Source organism: Thalassophryne amazonica, chromosome 20 (genome assembly GCF_902500255.1).
Source record: "Thalassophryne amazonica chromosome 20, fThaAma1.1, whole genome shotgun sequence".
Lineage (NCBI taxonomy): Eukaryota > Metazoa > Chordata > Actinopteri > Batrachoidiformes > Batrachoididae > Thalassophryne > Thalassophryne amazonica.
Window position 1 is genome coordinate 65,755,629 of NC_047122.1, and position 20,342 is coordinate 65,775,970.

The 20,342-nt window shown below is 39.4% G+C and overlaps 1 protein-coding gene across 1 annotated transcript in view; it reads right to left on the reverse strand.

Annotated features, from left to right (window-relative positions):
- Positions 1-3,455: 3,455 nt before the first annotated feature.
- kcnk9 (potassium channel, subfamily K, member 9) overlaps positions 3,456-20,342 on the reverse strand; it is a 128,720-nt gene continuing 111,833 nt past the window's right edge. The window contains exon 2 of the mRNA XM_034161393.1: positions 3,456-4,951. Within this exon, the coding sequence (XP_034017284.1) occupies positions 4,062-4,951 (890 nt within the window). The 3' untranslated portion in view covers positions 3,456-4,061. The remainder of the gene's footprint in view (positions 4,952-20,342) is intronic.

Sequence of the window (20,342 nt, forward strand, 5' to 3'; positions counted from 1 at the left end):
ATACCGGCATCACTGAAAGCAGCCAAAGATAACGATACGTCTTTGGGATGGTTATGAGTAATTTTTTCTCTAATAGTTAAAATTTTGTTAGCAAAGAAAGTCATGAAGTCATTACTAGTTAAAGTTAATGGAATACTCAGCTCAATAGAGCTCTGACTCTTTGTCAGCCTGGCTACAGTGCTGAAAAGAAACCTGGGGTTGTTCTTATTTTCTTCAATTAGTGATGAGTAGAAAGATGTCCTAGCTTTACGGAGGGCTTTTTTATAGAGCAACAGACTCTTTTTCCAGGCTAAGTGAAGATCTTCTAAATTAGTGAGACGCCATTTCCTCTCCAACTTACGGGTTATCTGCTTTAAGCTACGAGTTTGTGAGTTATACCACGGAGTCAGACACTTCTGATTTAAAGCTCTCTTTTTCAGAGGAGCTACAGCATCCAAAGTTGTCTTCAATGAGGATGTGACCACGCAGGCAATATGTTCATATTTCAACAAAATATTTCTTGATACATTTGAAGTTGAAATAACATTATTTTCATAAAATTTAATGTTTGCAAGTTGTACTGACAACTTCAAATACAGTTTAATTATTTAGCATATAAATCAGCCAAATTTAATGAAAATCAGGTGTTTGTTTTTGTTATATAACATACATACTCAAAACATACTATAAGAATCCTACAGAAAATTAAAATCGCATTCCAATTAAGGGACACTGAGGAGTTGGAGCCCATCGCAGCAATGTTTGGGCAAATGTCAGGGCACACCCTGGACAGGATATTAATATCAAAGAGAAATTCAAAATGCTGTAACGGTCATACAGGAAAATCAAACAGCATAGGAATTCAGAAGAAAGCAAGAATCCTATAGGAATCACATAAGAAAATAAAATTGCACAGGAATTCATAATCCTACAGGATTCCGATAGGGATTTTACCATTTATACAGCATAGGTTTCTAAAAGTTTTTCTATTGGAGTCACATAGGCATCTCACAAGACTCCTATGGGATTTTTATAGAAATTTGTTTTAATTCTCACAGAAATTGTGAAAGTTAGTATCTCACAGAGCAACAACTGCTGTGAATTTTGGGTTTCATCTGTGTTCATAAAAGGTTGCAAAACAGTTCACAAACAATTTTTTGGGTCACAAACAGAATTTATCTTTCTGCAAACAGTTGCAAATGTTTGCAAAACATTTGTGAGTGTCTGCACATGTCGCTAAAGTTCTTTTTGGTTCTTTCCTTCTTTTCTGCTGCAGGATAGTTACAGCAGCAGCCAGACAAAGCAATTCGTCTGCATTGGCAGCAGCACGTTGGGTTTCTTTCTGACAGAAATTCATTTCCATATTCTGGAAATCCATCTTCTATATCTTCTAAGCTTCTACAGGCAAGTCTTCTGAGCTCTGTCTTCCACTGCGGTCAAGAAAAATGTGAATGCCCTAACATAACCCTTTTTATAGGGTTGGATCTATCACTAGGGGTAAGGGTGGCTCAATTCAAAGATTTGCCTGATATTCGGATCGTATTTTACCAGGAGGCGGCAAGAGGTTCCAAACACAAGAGTGGCAAATCGTTGCTAATCATTGCAAACACTGTTGCTAACATTTGTTAACAGTAGCTAATGTTCGCCAAGTGTTTTCCACAAACACTTTCACAAAAATTCAAGCAAATGTTAATAACTGTCACTAAATGCCACCAAGAGGGGAAAAGTTGGGGAATCCAAAAATTGCAGTGTTCGTCAGCATCCGCCACTCCGTGAGATACTAGCTTTCATTTTCCTGTAGGATACCCATTTCTGAAAGATTTTAAAGGATTCTCATAGGATTCTTATAGAACATTTTGTGACGGGATAATAGAGAAGAGCCATTTTCTCTGTGAGGTGCCTTTGTTTATAACATAGACGATTCTCTACCAACATGGCTGACGACTTTACATCCGCCAGTCAATGCGGTGAATGTGGAGTGTCAGGATTTGGTTAAAATATGTAGGGTTATATTGTAGCAGGTTCTACTTCATTTGTTAGACAACGGAAAGCAAAAGGTGGAACGAAGCAAACATGTAGTGGCTAAGTAAAGATGAGTGGAATCTTTTCATAGTTTTTACAACATTCAACATGTAATACTTTCCCAGTCTGCACAGCAACGCATAGGACAATGTTTCAACCCTGATTAGCTATTTCTCTGATCTGTATATGTACCACATGCAGCATTTGATCATGGCCAGATGTTGAATGCTGGAGTTTGGGGTTGACAGAACCTATCTGAGCTGCCAAATTTTGATTTTTAGGTGTGTTTGGCTTTAGTTTTCCAACAATAACTGAAAAGCAGAACTTCAAGAAACACCAATACTCCTGTATGTAGTTGATTCAGAGTGTGGAGGAGCAGCATGAGGTTTCACCCAATCATAGCTGCACTGCTTTAATTGAAACATAATACTTTGGTTACGTTGCATTCTGGTCTGAGAAAGGGGTCATATTGCACAAACTCTGTTTCTAACTGCCATTTATAGTTACATATGGTCAAGATCCATGCTAAACATTCATGTCACACAAGTGCATATCAGGACCCTTGCTGGCTCAGTGAGACATACCCACGTAGCCCCTATGTCCATATAGTGTTTTTTTTTCTGGTGGAAAAGTAAGTGTGCCAAGAAATGCTTCACATCAGTGGTTTCAGCATTTTCAGTGGGAAAAAAGTCTGTTTGTGGGATTTGTTTTGTTGTTATGACAACAATAAACAGATAATGACTATCTTATAATACATGGTCATAAAAAGTACTCACCCTCAGCAGGAACATGGCACCTGTCCAATCTGCTATCACAGGTGAGTTTTTGTCTCTATTTTGTAAGATTATGAGTTAAAAATTAGCAAAAATAAACTTTTGTGCTGTGTTGCCTGAAAGTCAGTGACATCACAACATCTTTCTGAGTTGAGAGATTTCCAGCTTCAACTTAATCAGAGCGGCTGCAAATACTTCATTCTCATTTTATAGCAACTGAAAAAAAAAAAAACACTGGCGCCCAGATGAAAATGATGACTGGGCACAGGGCCTTAGTTAATTTGAGCTATGTATGACACGCCCATATGGCCTGATTGAGAGAAACCATGACACTGCTGCTGCTCCCTCCTCCTATTAGAGAAGGGGTGTGGCCAGCAGCAGCTCCTTGCCATTTTTTGTCATTTGTCAAATGACAGCAACAGAAGCAGGCTGAAATTTATTTATTTATTTGGTCACACAACCTCATCGTCTATGAGGCTTTAATACTGGGTTTTAAGAAACTTGGTGATTTACATACATACTGTACAGCAGAGAAGCTGTACAATATGACCCCTTTGAGGTAACTGTAAGAAATTATCTTTATCTCTTCCAGATTGGTGCATGTTATGTGAAGGTCAGCACAAAACAGTGAAAATAAAAGAAAATATCAACAGCAGTAGGATCCTTTGAATCCAAATACATACCCTTCATATGGCTGCTTTCATAATAAATGTCATGTATCCATGGCACACTAAAAAATAAATAAATTTTTAAAAAAGACATCCAATGCACATAGCAATATTGATGACAATATTTTGGCTTGGTGTGGTAAAACCATTGAAATCCATGATTGCTTCTCAAAAACAATACCTGATGCTTTAAGTCATGTTAAATTTGCTGTCTGCAGTGAGGTGATGGGAAAACGGTAAGAGTTTCTTCAAGTTAAAGTGAAACAAGCATTCTCCCTTTGAAAAATAGCATTTCCCCCCAAGTGTGCATCTGCTGCTATGTAACCAAAGTTAATATATCAATTTGTACTGTAAATCTGCAATAAGGAAAGTCTTTATGTTTTTCTTCTGTGTTGTAAATGTTGAAAAAATAGACATCCATGCTTCATGCTTTGCATCCTGTTGTGTCCGTTGCTGTTCTGTGAAATGTTCTTCCCCTGCTCCCAGGAATACATGTTTTTATATTACATACAGTATCAATCCAACAGGAAGAAAGTGCTGACGTAATTTGGTAAAGAGCAGCATTAGAACGTTTGCGTATAAAACATGAAGACTCTGCTGTCTGTCCTGCGTGTCGGGCTTAGATCGATTTCCGTCTCCTCATGAGCTGGTGATTGTCCGTGAAGCTGTGAAGGCCTGGAGACACGGAACTGATGGGTGAAGGGAAGAAGCTGTTCTTCAAGGTGCTAGGCGAGATCTCCTCGATCCTGTAGGAAACCGAGTGAAAGTACTGATTGGGTTTCAGCTGTGAGCAGAAGGAGTTCTGGTGGGAGAAGGTGCAGCCCATCCCTGTCACCCCTCCTCCAGAGCTGCAGAAGTCATGTGGGTGGTAGTGCATACAGGAGCAGACCGACTGCAAATCCGTCACCTCTGAGTGGTACGGGTGCGCCTCGCGCCGCCGCCGGCCGCGCTGTATCGACTCGTCCTGAATGTGGATGATCATGCTGTTTCGATTGCCGGCGAGAGATGCACGTTCCTCGGCATCCCGCCGTTCGTCCTCGCTGTTCATAGTGAGGAACCGGAGCACCACCAGGTTGAGGAAGGCTCCAATCACTGTCAAACCCACCAGGATGTACATGAAGCTAAAAGCTACATACAGGGGCTTCTTCTGCAGGGCCCGATTCTTTTGAAGGGCCACAAAGTCCCCAAAACCTATAGTCGTTAATGTGATGAAGCAGTAATAGTAGGACTGGAAGAAGCTCCAGTCCTCGTAATGCGAGAAAGCAGCAGCTCCTATGCAGAGGGTTCCTATGCAGGAGAAGAAGCCCACAGTCACCATGTTCTCCATGGAGACATCAGTGATGCTCATGCCGCAGCACTTCTTGATGCGCTTCAGGAGGTACTTGACGAAAGTGTTCATCCTCTCACCCAGACTTTGGAACATGACGAGAGTCAAAGGGATTCCCAGGACAGCGTAAAACATGCAAAAGGCTTTGCCTGCGTCTGTCCCTGGAGCTGCGTGTCCGTAGCCTGGGGAGAAAGAAAAAAAGAGCAATTAGTGCTGTGCAAAAAATGTGGAGTTTCTGACGTAAGACATTCAGGATTGGCAACGTTTTTTGTATTTTTGTCACCATTGTGGTTTAGCAAAACAGGAGGTGAGAGAAACGGTTTACTCCAGCAGTTGTTTTATCAGTATAGAGCGAATTGCAAAGTTAAATTGTGCTGTAAACTCAGCAGCTGCATGTAGCCGGACATTATCTGATTATTGCAGAATAGATGTCTATGAGTATACTAAGCTTAGCTGCATAACAGCTCTTTGCTAACTACCCTGTTAATAAGCGACTGTACTGACTGTGCAAAGGCAGCTAGTCAGCACAGTAATCACTCATGTAAACTACAGCCCAGTCTCACGCTTTCTTCATGACACACAGTAAACCCACCAGTGTAAAACTAACACTGAGAGTGTTAAATTAACACTGCCAGTGTACATGTGGTCCTACACTGGCCAGAGTGGGACCATATGTCATAGCAGTTGTCACTTTAATACAGTACTTTTGCACTTCAACACCCATCATGAAACTCTTTTGGTTCCTCCACCTGTCGGCTGCTTATTATCTATCAGTTATTGTTACTTTGAATTGTAGATATTTCTATGTGTATTATGTTTTAATTTGTTTTTCTGTCATGATTAATTTATTTTGTTATGTTGTGTGGTCTTAGTCTGTTTCTATGTTACTGGGACTACGGATGGAAATTAGCATCTTGCTATAATCCGGCATATTTACATGTAACTGTGTTCATTAATATGCATTGTCCCATTTCAAATAAATACACACACACACACACACACATATATATATGAATATATATATGTTATTCCACTGTTCTTAACACTAACAATAACCCACACCCCCCCACTCCCACTCCATGTCACTCCAAATTTTGTAATGGCATCATGAACTAACAGATTAAATCACTTTTCATGACGCCATCGCGAACTGGCGTGAGATTGGGTTGGTAAATTATTCACTTCAAAGGAATATACTATTTTGTTTTTTGTTTTTTTGTTTTTTGTACTATCCAGCGTGGTTTTCCAACTACTCTTCGAATTACAGGGACGATTTCAGACAAACCAATCAATCAATCAATCAATTTTATTTATATAGCACCAAATCACAACAAACAGTTGCCCCAAGGCACTTTATATTGTAAGGCAAAGCCATACAATAATTACGTAAAAACCCCAATGGTCAAAACGACCCCCCTGTGAGCAAGCACTTGGCGACAGTGGGAAGGAAAAACTCCCTTTTAACAGGAAGAAACCTCCAGCAGAACCAGGCTCAGGGAGGGGCAGTCTTCTGCTGGGACTGGTTGGGGCTGAGGGAGAGAACCAGGAAAAAGACATGCTGTGGAGGGGAGCAGAGATCAATCACTAATGATTAAATGCAGAGTGGTGCATACAGAGCAAAAAGAGAAAGAAACACTCAGTGCATCATGGGAACCCCCCAGCAGTCTAAGTCTATAGCAGCATAACTAAGGGATGGTTCAGGGTCACCTGATCCAGCCCTAACTATAAGTTTTAGCAAAAAGGAAAGTTTTAAGCCTAATCTTAAAAGTAGAGAGGGTGTCTGTCTCCCTGATCTGAATTGGGAGCTGGTTCCACAGGAGAGGAGCCTGAAAGCTGAAGGCTCTGCCTCCCATTCTACTCTTACAAACCCTAGGAACTACAAGTAAGCCTGCAGTCTGAGAGCGAAGCGCTCTATTGGGGTGATATGGTACTATGAGGTCCCTAAGATAAGAAGGGACCTGATTATTCAAAACCTTATAAGTAAGAAGAAGAATTTTAAATTCTATTCTAGAATTAACAGGAAGCCAATGAAGAGAGGCCAATATGGGTGAGATATGCTCTCTCCTTCTAGTCCCCGTCAGTACTCTAGCTGCAGCATTTTGAATTAACTGAAGGCTTTTCAGGGAACTTTTAGGACAAGCTGATAATAATGAATTACAATAGTCCAGCCTAGAGGAAATAAATGCATGAATTAGTTTTTCAGCATCACTCTGAGACAAGACCTTTCTAACTTTAGAGATATTGCGTAAATGCAAAAAAGCAGTCTTACATATTTGTTTAATATGCGCTTTGAATGACATATCCTGATCAAAAATGACTCCAAGATTTCTCACAGTATTACTAGAGGTCAGTGTAATGCCATCCAGAGTAAGGATCTGGTTAGACACCATGTTTCTAAGATTTGTGGGGCCAAGTACAATAACTTCAGTTTTATCTGAGTTTAAAAGCAGGAAATTAGAGGTCATCCATGTCCTTATGTCTGTAAGACAATCCTGCAGTTTAGCTAATTGGTGTGTGTCCTCTGGCTTCATGGATAGATAAAGCTGGGTATCATCTGCGTAACAATGAAAATTTAAGCAATGCTGTCTAATAATACTGCCTAAGGGAAGCATGTATAAAGTGAATAAAATTGGTCCTAGCACAGAACCTTGTGGAACTCCATAATTAACCTTAGTCTGTGAAGAAGATTCCCCATTTACATGAACAAATTGTAATGTATTAGATAAATATGATTCAAACCACCGCAGCGCAGTGCCTTTAATACCTATGGCATGGTACCACACAAATATGTTGTTATATTTACTACTGCAGGTTAAAAAATTGATATATGCACATTTATTTAAAATACACATTGATTTCTGCCTCTTTTGGGGGGTTCCAAGTTTTAGTTGGAGGGGTCAACCCCCCACCAGTTTAACATGATAACCACTGCCATTTCAGATGTTTATTTCCTTCCATCATTTTGGATGTTGGGGATTTGCAGGAGGGCTTGTGATTGGTCATCAGCCCCATGTTGACCGTTTCAAAGCCAATGCAGAGATCAAAGTCAAATAACGTAGAGTTCAGAGCCGACAGTTTACACACATTACTCAAGCACATACGTTGCTGGCTGCACATGCAACCCAAAACAATTCCATCAGAAACCCTCCCACAGCAGGACGTGTGACACAGCCATCCTCGGCCATCATTCCGAAAAGTCCCAGTCCAGCTTTTGTTTAGAATCATGATCAAGCAGGAAAGCTCTCCAAGACCATGCAAGTGCTGCCAAAAGGGATATTGAATAGGTGCGTGTCACAGAGATGCATCTGCTCATTAATCTTATTTGGGCTCAAAGATTATGGGCGTCCAATTAGTCCAAAGTTTCCGGTGAGGTTGAAGAGTTTTGAGGAGGGATTGGAAAGGAGTCACAGGGGAGCCAGTGAAGCTTTTAGCTTAATTAAACTTTATCTTTAGTCCACAAGCTGCTGACTCACACACAGAATTTTCAAAAATCAACCTGCGGCCTAACAATAGGATTTATACAGTATATTGGCTTTATGTTTCTAACGTAATTTAATCATTACGTGCACTTCAGAATATGAACGCATAAGAGGAATGAGGTTGACATTTGTGGAACATGTGAGGATGAAAAGAAAGCGTTATTGATGGTCTCCCCTCGAACAGATTTCGTAACTGTGAGCGTTAATCACCAACGGTGAAGCCAAGAAACGCCTACCATTAGCTGGTGTGTGTCAGCTACCTTCCAAATGGAGACAGTATATTTTGGATGGAGAGAAATTTTTTGCTTTTTTTTTTTATTTTTAGACATCTTCTAAGAAAGGGCTGCACTTTCTCCTCTCAAACATCGATTCCGTGTTTCCTATATGGCTCCTCACCCACTCACGCCTCTATTTGTTTATTTCAGTGGTCTGATTTGTTCTTGCAGCCAGAACATGTGCAGGATCTGCACTTTTTCTCCTCAGAGATGATGCAATGCTTCATTTGAATGTGAAGCATTGCATCATCAAAAACATTTTCAAAGCTATAGACTCTTTGGTATTTATTAGTTCGACTCCACCTTTGACAAGTAAGTAATATTATTATTATTATTACTATTATTATTATTATTATTTCAGTTACGATGTAACAGTACCCCTGGGTATGAACACAGTAAGGGCCACAACAATCTGACATTAGGCCCCAATGACCTGTAACTTCACCCAATTGATTTTACCTCTGGCTGACCTTGCCAGGGCAGTTCTGGAATCCACCTAAATTGGTGCCACATTTGTTTCAATCTGGGTTGAAAATTAAATAAATTCTTTAAGGGCAGAGTAGAGAAGCTTGAATCTTCGACTGGACTGGGTTGCTTGACGCGAGGACGTTTCGCTTCAAATCGCAGAAGCTTCCTCAGCTAAAATTCTTGCTCTGGTAGTCTGACTTCTGTCTAGACTCTTGTAGAGAAGAATAATCAAGAAGTCACAAAAGCTGGAGTTTTAAACCTAACTAGACCCCTCCTACCGAGAGGCAGACTGCTATTGGCTAGTGACTAAATAATTGCTCTAATTAGCACCTATTGTGCTCTAGTTAGCACCCTCCTAATGACAGGGCAGCTGTCCCTCCTCATGATGGGACGGACCATCTCCTAATGGCTCCCTTGACGACTCTGCTGATGACGTAAATGACTCATTACCATGAACAAAAGACTGAAACTGCTTTGACCTGAGTACCCCACTGTAAACAGGGGATAAAGTGTCTCAGACCCCCTCCCCTGTTAAGGCTGGGTTTCAAACGTTTCACTAAGAATGCTTCCTTGACCCCTCTCTCAAACCATTTCTTCTCTCTGGCTAATATTTTAACTTCCTTGTCCTCAAACATGTGATTAGTGTCTTTAAGGTGGAGATGAACTGCAGACTGAGGTCCACTGGCGCCCTCTCTGCGGTGCTGGTATAGCCTTTTGTGTAAAGGTTGCTTAGTCTCACCTATGTAGTGTTTGTTACAGTTTTCCAGACATCTGATAGAATACACTACATTGCTCTGTTTGTAACTAGGGAATTTCTGTCTCAAGGTGTTAACTGGTTTAAAGTAAACTGGGATTTTGTGCTGTCTGAAGATCCTCTGTAGTTTTTCCCCTACTCCTGCTAAATAAGGGAGAGACACTCCTCTTCTTCTTGTCTCTGTCTCCTGTCTATCTGGTCTCTTTGTTCTCTGGGACTTCTGCACTTTGTCCAGGGACCATCGTGGGTACCCACATAATGTGAGGGCTTTCCGGACAAGTTGTTGTTCTTTAGCCTTTCCCTCTGCAGTTGTGGGCACCTGTAGGACTCTGTGTTGAAGAGTCCTGATATTTAAGGGCAGTTTTGGGCAGCCTTCACTGATGTAGTAGGGCAACAAACCGACAGGAAGACACGACCTTCTGCACAACCTTTGACCTTTGGCAAATTTGGCCTTGGGCAATTCTGAACCTACCGACTGTGTGCAATGTTTGGTGCAAATTGGCGTGAGGAACTTAAATTCTATCTTTTGTACACCCATCCATCCATTTTCTGAAGTCAGGTTGGTGGACATTCGCCTGAGAAATCAAAATTTTGACCTTTTCCTAAACAAAGTCTTTACGGACAATTCAGGGGTTGATTAACATTAATCTACCCTGACTGTGGTCAAACACATAGTCACAAGGATGGGAGGCAGCACTCTAACCACGAGGCTACAACCCAGTGCTCTAGTGTCTGTTACTACGACATCTTTTGGCCTGGGGGGGTGAGGCTGGCACGGTGGCTTAGTGGTTAGCACTGATGCCTCACAGCAAGAAGGTCATGGGGTCGCTTGTCTGCGTGGGATTTCTCTAGTTTCCTTCCACAATCAAAAACATGCATACTTAGGGTCTGCTTCTTTCTCTGCCCCTGACCAAGGCAGAGTCTCTACATCTGGAGTTGGCAGCATCATGAGTTTTTAATCTAAAAAAAAAGAAAAAAAAGAAGAAGCACATCAACAGGAACAGTAGCACCGGTGTTTTGTCTTCTATGCATTATGTGAATATGAACAAACTCAGAAGATTTTACTTTTCCTAAAATGAATGGTTCATGATCTCCCAACTATCTAGCAACCTTGCAAATTACTTTTTCTTAAACAGATTTGAGTTACCACTCAGATGCATAAAAAGTTTGGGAATATGAACAATAATTCCACATGAGGACCACAGCTTCGTGCACTCACACAAGTCTTGGGCAGCGCCAGAATTCCAACATAGCCTAGGTACAATTTCAGAATTTTCCACATTCACACACTATATGGAACATATGGTCACTCTTGAGGCTTTGTCAGCTTCTAAAGAGGACGTTCCTCAGGAGGAGCTGCCAGTCAGGATCCACCTATGTCTGAAGAGCTGATTGTTTCATACTCATACTGAAGACCAAACAACTCAAAGGGAGTCACAGGTGGAGACCTGTGACTCCCTTTGAGTTGATGTGAGTTTTTAAGACGAGATTTAAATGCTTCATCTGCGTTTAACTGTCTAACTTTAACAGGAAGACTACTGAGTTCTTCTTCACCTTAGGAACGCACAATAAAAAAGCACCCTGAGACCTCAGGACGTGTTGGCACATAAGGCTCAACCAGTTCTACAAGATAAGTGGTGCACAACCATTTAGAATTGTTTATCTTAGTAGTAATACTTTGAAATGCACGCTCACGTGAACGGGGAGCTGAAAGAGTCACTGGTATTTACAAAAACAAAACATCTAATAAAATTATATTTTAGACATTTAATCATTGTTCCATGGTGTTGGAGCAAATTGGTGAATAATTATACTGCCATCTGCCAGTAGAATGTGCATAGTTCTCTCTGCACATTCCACTGGCAGAAAATGGTGCGCACAGCTGTCTGTGTGCATTCTCTTTATTTAAGATTTATTCTGAGGGAGTGCAAACCAAGCTCTAAAAATAATTCCTACGGAGGCCCTTCCCATCACTAGCAGCTTCAGATTCTTGGCCAGACTCTGTCATGCTGACAGTGTCAATTCATAACAGTGCAGGACTGTAGTGTGTGTGTGTGTGTGTGTGTGTGTGTGTGTGTGTGTGTGTGTGTGTGTGTGTGTGTGTGTGTGTGTGTGTGTGTGTGTGTGTGTGTGTGTGTGTGTGTGTGTGTGTGTGTGTGTGTGTGTGTGTGTGTGTGTGTGAATTTTAGTGACGACCATCCAATTTAATGAATTAATGGGCAGAATCACTGATCGTTTTGGCAACAAGGAAAACAATCCATCACCAGGAAGTGGGCACCAGGGCTTCCAGGGTTCTTTAGAGAGTAATACACATGATGTGAAATGGACGAGAGCAACAATAGACTGGTGAGAGAAGAAAAGGCAGCGAACACAACAACACAAATCACCATTAATGTACTGTGTAATGACTGTATTTTCTTTCTTTTTTTTCATGAACTGCTTCAGTCTTCTGATGATGAAACTTGTTCGTGGAGAAGGTGAAATGCACTTATCTCACTCTCAAGACCACCACATTGGACATTCGTCCTCAGATGCAAAACAGCATGTTAACTGTTTGGTCCATTTACACACAGAAGTTAAGTTAAGTTTCTGGCAGCTACTGGTAATTAAATTTAATCATCAAAGACTCCTAATGAAAGGTATCAAAGAGCTGATACATAGATCATAATATAAATGTACAAATAAATATATACGTTTGCGATGGTGCTTTTGAATATGTGTCATTCATACTGATCAATCACAAATAAACTGCTGATCAATATATCAGCCATGTAGGCTTCTTGGTTTGTGACAAATACAAAAAAAATAAAAGTTTTGCTTTTGGCCCTGCTTTCCTTGACTTTTGACCAAATTACTGCAAAATCTAAGCACCTCTAGATATCTATCCAAGTAACATTCCCACCACATTTGAAGGAAATTCATCCAGCTGTTTTTGAGTTATGTTGTCCACAGACAAACAGACACACACACCAGTGAAAACAATACCCTGCTTTCACCAACACACAGGGTAGTTCATGAGAAATATAACATGTGGCATGAACCTGGTGGATTGTGAGTGGCTCATAGTTTTCTGGAGGACAACGTGAACAGAAAATCCAAAAGAAAGATGCAGATTATATCAGTCATGTCATTTAAACTGGAAACAAATGTGTCCCATTTAAATTTTTTTTAATGGAGTTCACCTTGGCTGTTGTTCATATGATACAATAGAATACAAACATACCAAACATTTTTGTACATAATATGAAAATTTGCCTTTGGTTTCACCATCAAAACATTTTATAAAATGCTGCACATCATCACAACAAACAGCCATAAAAATACCTCTAAATAACAGTTCATAGGTCCAGCACACATTCCTATAAAAAAAATAAAAAATAAATCACATATCACACTGACCTACTGCACAGACAGAAGAGTCCACAGAAACCTCGCTTCAAAGGATTTCTTGAAGTTATTTCTATTTGCTGTCTTTAATCTATAACGTCTCTTGATGGTAAAAGGTCAAAGTCTCTGTACAGTGGATGCAGCAGGTCATTAATAATCAGAGGTGTCAAGTAACGAAGTACAAATACTTCGTTACTATACTTCAATCAATCAATCAATCAACTTTTTTCTTATATAGCGCCAAATCACAACAAACAGTTGCCCCAAGGCGCTCCATATTGTAAGGCAAGGCCATACAATAATTATGAAAAACCCCAACGGTCAAAACGACCCCCTGTGAGCAAGCACTTGGCCACAGTGGGAAGGAAAAACTCCCTTTTAACAGGAAGAAACCTCCAGCAGAACCAGGCTCAGGGAGGGGCAGTCTTCTGCTGAGACTGGTTGGGGCTGAGGGAAAGAACCAGGAAAAAGACATGCCGAGAAGGGGGGCAGAGATCGATCACTAATGATTAAATGCAGAGTGATGCATACGGAGCAAAAAGAGAAAGAAACAGTGCATCATGGGAACCCCCCCACAGTCTACGTCTAAAGCAACATAACCAAGGGATGGTCCAGGGTCACCCGATCCAGCCCTAACTATAAGCCTTAGCGAAAAGGAAAGTTTTAAGCCTAATCTTAAAAGTAGAGAGGGTGTCTGTCTCCCTGATCTGAATTGGGAGCTGGTTCCACAGGAGAGGAGCCTGAAAGCTGAAGGCTCTGCCTCCCATTTTACTCTTACAAACCCTAGGAACTACAAGTAAGCCCGCAGTCTGAGAGCGAAGCGCTCTAATGGGGTAATATGGTACTACAAGGTCCCTAAGATAAGATGGGACCTGATTATTCAAAACCTTATAAGAAAGAAGAAGAATTTTAAATTCTATTCTAGAATTAACAGGAAGCCAATGAAGAGAGGCCAATATGGGTGAGATATGCTCTCTCCTGCTAGTCCCCGTCAGTACTCTAGCTGCAGCATTCTGAACCAACTGAAGGCTTTTTAGGGAACTTTTAGGACAACCTGATAATAATGAATTACAATAGTCCAGCCTAGAGGAAATAAATGCATGAATTAGTTTTTCAGCATCACTCTGAGACAAGACCTTTCTGATTTTAGAGATATTGCGTAAATGCAAAAAGGCAGTCCTACATATTTGTTTAATATGCGCTTTGAATGACATATCCTGATAAAAAATGACTCCAAGATTTCTCACAGTATTACTAGAGGTCAGGGTAATGCCATCCAGAGTAAGGATCTGGTTAGACACCATGCTTCTAAGATTTGTGGGGCCAAGTACAATAACTTCAGTTTTATCTGAGTTTAAAAGCAGGAAATTAGAGGTCATCCATGTCTTTATGTCTGTAAGACAATCCTGCAGTTTAGCTAATTGGTGTGTATCCTCTGGCTTCATGGATAGATAAAGCTGGGTATCATCTGCGTAACAATGAAAATTTAAGCAATACCGTCTAATAATACTGCCTAAGGGAAGCATGTATAAAGTGAATAAAATTGGTCCTAGCACAGAACCTTGTGGAACTCCATAATTAACTTTAGTCTGTGAAGAAGATTCCCCATTTACATGAACAAACTGTAATCTATTAGACAAATATGATTCAAACCACCGCACCGTACTTAAGTACACTTTTTAGGTATCTGTACTTTACTCCTTTACTTATTTTTCTGCCTACTTCTGACTTCTACTCATTACATTTTCACACAAGTATCTGTACTTTCTATTCCTTACATTTTTAAAACAAACAGCCTCGTTACTCTTGGCTTCAGTTTAATATATATATATATATATATATATATATATATATATATATATATATATATATATATATATATATATATATATATATATTTCACGTCATGTGCGCCTGTAATCAACTTTTCTGCAGCGCGGCTTTGCTTTGAACCGTGAACCAATCGAACCAGTGGTTCGCAGATTGAATGCTTCGACCTATTGCTTCGTTTATTCTTTCTTTCTTTCGCTTAATTTTCCCCCCCTAAAACCCTAAAGAGCATACTTCTGTGAGTATTATTTACCTTTTCTACGTTAAACCGACCTGTTATGGTCTTCTGAAACAGTTGATAGATGTATTTTATAACTTAAAAACGGGAGCGACGCTAACACGTTAGCATGTCTATGGCATTTTCAATGTTAAAAGTTAGCATGAAGCAGTTCCAGCTGCCTTCACGTTCGGGTGCATTTGTTTTCAAATTGGAATATTTCTTAAATGTATTTTTGTTTATATGTCAATAATCTAATGATTATTATATATAATTTTAGAGAAAGAGGGAAAAAGAACCTGAATAGAAACACAACAGAAAATATAAAAGCAACTAACAATGAACATACATACATACATACAGAAATAAGTGTTTCCTGTGAACACCTAGTGACTCTTCCACCTCCATTTCATCCCTGTTTTATTTAAGTTTAATGATAGTTTGTTTCGGTCAAACCATATTTTCAATGTTAATTTCTTCAGTGATTTCCTCCAGAACTATCTGACAAACTAGAAAACAGCTGCATCCTTGTAAGAGCAGAATACTGCTGGAATGAATCTGAATAAGGAAAGTTGTGTTGTTTTTTGTTGTTGTTTTTTTTTCCTTCACTAAATGGATGCTGCACTCACTGCAGTTTATTGTCTGGAATAGTCCCAGATTGCATTTCAGAGCTTCTAGAATTGAAACATTTTCATGCAGGTGGTGTTGGGGGGTAATTTTGGGTTTTGGGTCTTGGGCCACATGTAGAACGAATCAGATTTTAAATTAATCTTTCAATTCATATAGTGGCATCTACCTTTTTTTTTTTTTTTTTTTTTTTTAAAGGTTACTTTATACTTTTATACTTTAAGTAGGTTTTGGAGCACATACTTTTTCACTTTTACTTGAGTAAAGAGGTCAAGTTGATACTTCAACTTTTACCAGTGTTTTTAAACTGCAGTATCTATACTTCTACTTAAGTAACAAATGTGTATACTTTTGACACCACTGTACATAAATAAATACATACATAAATGTTTCCTGTGAACACCTAGTGACTCTTACACCTCCACTTCATCCCTGTCTTATTTAATGATGGTCAAACCATATTTTCAATGTGTTAATTTCTTCAGTGATTTCCTCCAGAACTATCTGCCAAACTAGAAAACTGCTGCATCCCTGTAAGAGCAGAATACTGCTGGAATGAATCTGAATAAGGAAAGTTGTGTTGTTTTTTGTTGTTGTTTTTTTTTCCTTCACTAAATAGCTGCTGCACTCACTGCAGTTTATTGTCTGGAATAGTCCCAGATTGCATTTCAGACCTTCTAGAATTGAAACATTTTCATGCAGGTGGTGTTGGGGGGTAATTTTGGGTTTTGGGTCTTGGACCACATGTAGAACGAATCAGATTTTAAATTAAGCTTTCAATTCATATAGTGGCATCTACCTTTTTTTTTTCTTTTGTTTTTTTTAAAGGTTACTTTATACTTTTATACTTTAAGTAGGTTTTGGAGCACATACTTTTTCACTTTTACTTGAGTAAAGAGGTCAAGTTGATACTTCAACTTTTACCAGAGTGTTTTTAAACTGCAGTATCTATACTTCTACTTAAGTAACAAATGTGTGTACTTTTGACACCACTGTTAATAATTCTGTCAACTTCTCCTCTTAAGAGTCCAGCATCATATTAACGAGCTGCTCTTGTGGCTTATGTATGATTTTAGAAGCACATAAACTATTTTCTGCAGCTTGAGCCTCCTGAACAACTTTAAATGATCATAAATGTAGTGGAAGTGCAGTGTTATGATGAGACATCAGCAAATTGGTTGCTAACATGTTATTTGAGGTATTTTGCACATACACACACTATCACCGTGTTGGCTAGTTGGTGCTATAATGCATAGTAACTGTCGTTAATCTGTGATTGGTTAATTGGGCGTGGGGTTGGACGGCTTCCTTTCACTGCCGCTTTGGTTCCAACTTCAGCAAAGTCCAGTTTATTAACACTTATTCATTTGTTGATTCAAGATGATATTATAACAGTTCAGAGCTCGAAGCAGGTGCTATATGTTCCGGTTGCACCTGTTAAAAGATGCCTTTTGAAGAGGGGAAAAACATGCAATAAAAAAAAAATCTGTGAAATTAACAGGGAAATCCTGTAAAATAACCACTTAAAAACTGTAAAAAGAAACAGTGGAGTAGTGTTTAATTTGCAACAATAATGTGTAAAATGTGAAATGAAACTGAACTGTGAATTTAAGAGTACAAATATGTTAAAATAATTATAATGTGGAATTTACAAATGACTGTTGTATAAACACAGAAAACTAATCACAAAAACTGTACAATACAGTTAGACTTTACAGATGAGAGTTTTCACAAATAGGGTCAAATAATGAAAATTACGGGTTTGAAAAAAGAGGTTATGTGTCTGTTTAAACTACATTTTGAGGATATTTAAACATAAGGTGACCATTTTGCAGAGATTTTATCTTCTAAATAGACAATAAAATTAGAACATGTTTACACTGTAACATTTACATATTTTATGTAAAAAAAAAATCCATATTCACTGTAATTTTTATAGAATACCCCTGGTAACCACAGCCGCTGGAATTGTTCTGTAAGAACAAGGAATTTATTTATTTATTTACAGTGCATATGCTCATCTCACTGAAGTATTAGTCAGAGTTCTTACGCATTACCAGCTCTTTGATTTGGGATTTTCGTGCCTTCTTGTCAAGTACTTTTATGATTGACATTTATTCTCTTTCTTTCTGAGTTTATTTTGTGTAGTGCTTTGATTCCTGGAAAATTCCTATATACAGTTCAATCAATCAATCAATTTTTTTTTTTATATAGCGCCAAATCACAACAAACAGTTGCCCCAAGGCCCTTTATATTGTAAGGCAAGGCCATACAATAATTATGTAAAACCCCAACGGTCAAAACGACCCCCTGTGAGCAAGCACTTGGCTACAGTGGGAAGGAAAAACTCCCTTTTAACAGGAAGAAACCTCCAGCAGAACCAGGCTCAGGGAGGGGCAGTCTTCTGCTGGGACTGGTTGGGGCTGAGGGAGAGAACCAGGAAAAAGACATGCTGTGGAGGGGAGCAGAGATCGATCACTAATGATTAAATGCAGAGTGGTGCATACAGAGCAAAAAGAGAAAGAAACAATGCATCATGGGAACCCCCCAGCAGTCTACGTCTATAGCAGCATAACTAAGGGATGGTTCAGGGTCACCTGATCCAGCCCTAACTATAAGCTTTAGCAAAAAGGAAAGTTTTAAGCCTAATCTTAAAAGTAGAGAGGGTGTCTGTCTCCCTGATCTGAATTGGGAGCTGGTTCCACAGGAGAGGAGCCTGAAAGCTGAAGGCTCTGCCTCCCATTCTACTCTTACAAACCCTAGGAACTACAAGTAAGCCTGCAGTCTGAGAGCGAAGCGCTCTATTGGGGTGATATGGTACTACGAGGTCCCTAAGATAAGATGGGACCTGATTATTCAAAACCTTATAAGTAAGAAGAAGAATTTTAAATTCTATTCTAGAATTAACAGGAAGCCAATGAAGAGAGGCCAATATGGGTGAGATATGCTCTCTCCTTCTAGTCCCCGTCAGTACTCTAGCTGCAGCATTTTGAATTAACTGAAGGCTTTTTAGGGAACTTTTAGGACAACCTGATAATAATGAATTACAATAGTCCAGCCTAGAGGAAATAAATGCATGAATTAGTTTTTCAGCATCACTCTGAGACAAGACCTTTCTGATTTTAGAGATATTGCGTAAATGCAAAAAAGCAGTCCTACATATTTGTTTAATATGCGCTTTGAATGACATATCCTGATCAAAAATGACTCCAAGATTTCTCACAGTATTACTAGAGCTCAGGGTAATGCCATCCAGAGTAAGGATCTGGTTAGACACCATGTTTCTAAGATTTGTGGGGCCAAGTACAATAACTTCAGTTTTATCTGAGTTTAAAAGCAGGAAATTAGAGGTCATCCATGTCTTTATGTCTGTAAGACAATCCTGCAGTTTAGGTAATTGGTGTGTGTCCTCTGGCTTCATGGATAGATAAAGCTGGGTATCATCTGCGTAACAATGAAAATTTAAGCAATACCGTCTAATAATACTGCCTAAGGGAAGCATGTATAAAGTGAATAAAATTGGTCCTAGCACAGAACCTTGTGGAACTCCATAATTAAGTTTAGTCTATACAGTTGTCTGTAAAAGTTTGTGCCCCCCTGATGATTTCCATGATTTTCCGTTATAAATGACTGGTTGTTTGGATCAGCAATTTCAGTTAAGTATATCATATAGCAGACAAACACACTGATATTTGAGAAGTGAAATGAAGTTTATAGGGTTTACAGAAAGTGTGCAATAATTCTTTAAAGAAAATTAGGCAGGTGCATAAATTTGGTTATCCCAACAGAAAAAAATACATCAGTATTTAGTAGATCCTCCTTTTGCAGAAATAACAGCCTCTAAACTCTTCCTCTATCTTAAAATGAGAGTCTGGATTCTGGCTGAAGGTATTTTGGACCATTCTTCTTTACAAAACATCTCAGGTTTGTTGGTTTCTGAGCATGGACAGCCCGCTTAAAATCACACCACAGGTTTTCAGTAATATTCAGGTCTGGGGACTGAGATGACCATTCCAGAACGTTGTACTTGTTTCTCTGCATGAATGCTTTAGTAGATTTTGAGCAGTGTTTTGGATTGTTGTCTTGTTGAAAGATCCAGCCCCGACACAACTTCAACTTTGTCACTGATTCACACATTGTTCTCAAGAATCTGCTGATAATGACTGGAATCCATGTGACCCTCAACTTTAACAAGATTCCCAGTACCTGCGCTGGCCACACAGCCCCACAGCATGAGGGAACCACCTCCAAATTTTACTATAGGTAGCAAGTGTTTTTCTTAGAATGCTGTGTTCTTTTACAGCCATGCATACCGCCTCTTGTTATGTCCAAATAAGGGTTTACAGAGAATGGTCCAAAAAAAGAGAAGATATCCAGTGAGCAGCAGTTGCGTCTTATTGCCTTATTGATGTCAGAGGTCAGAGGAGAATGGACATACTAGTTGAATGGATGACTGTGTGATGCCATCATGTCAATATGGATCAACATCTCTGAGGAATGTTTCCAACACCTTGTTGAATCTATGCCACAAAGAAT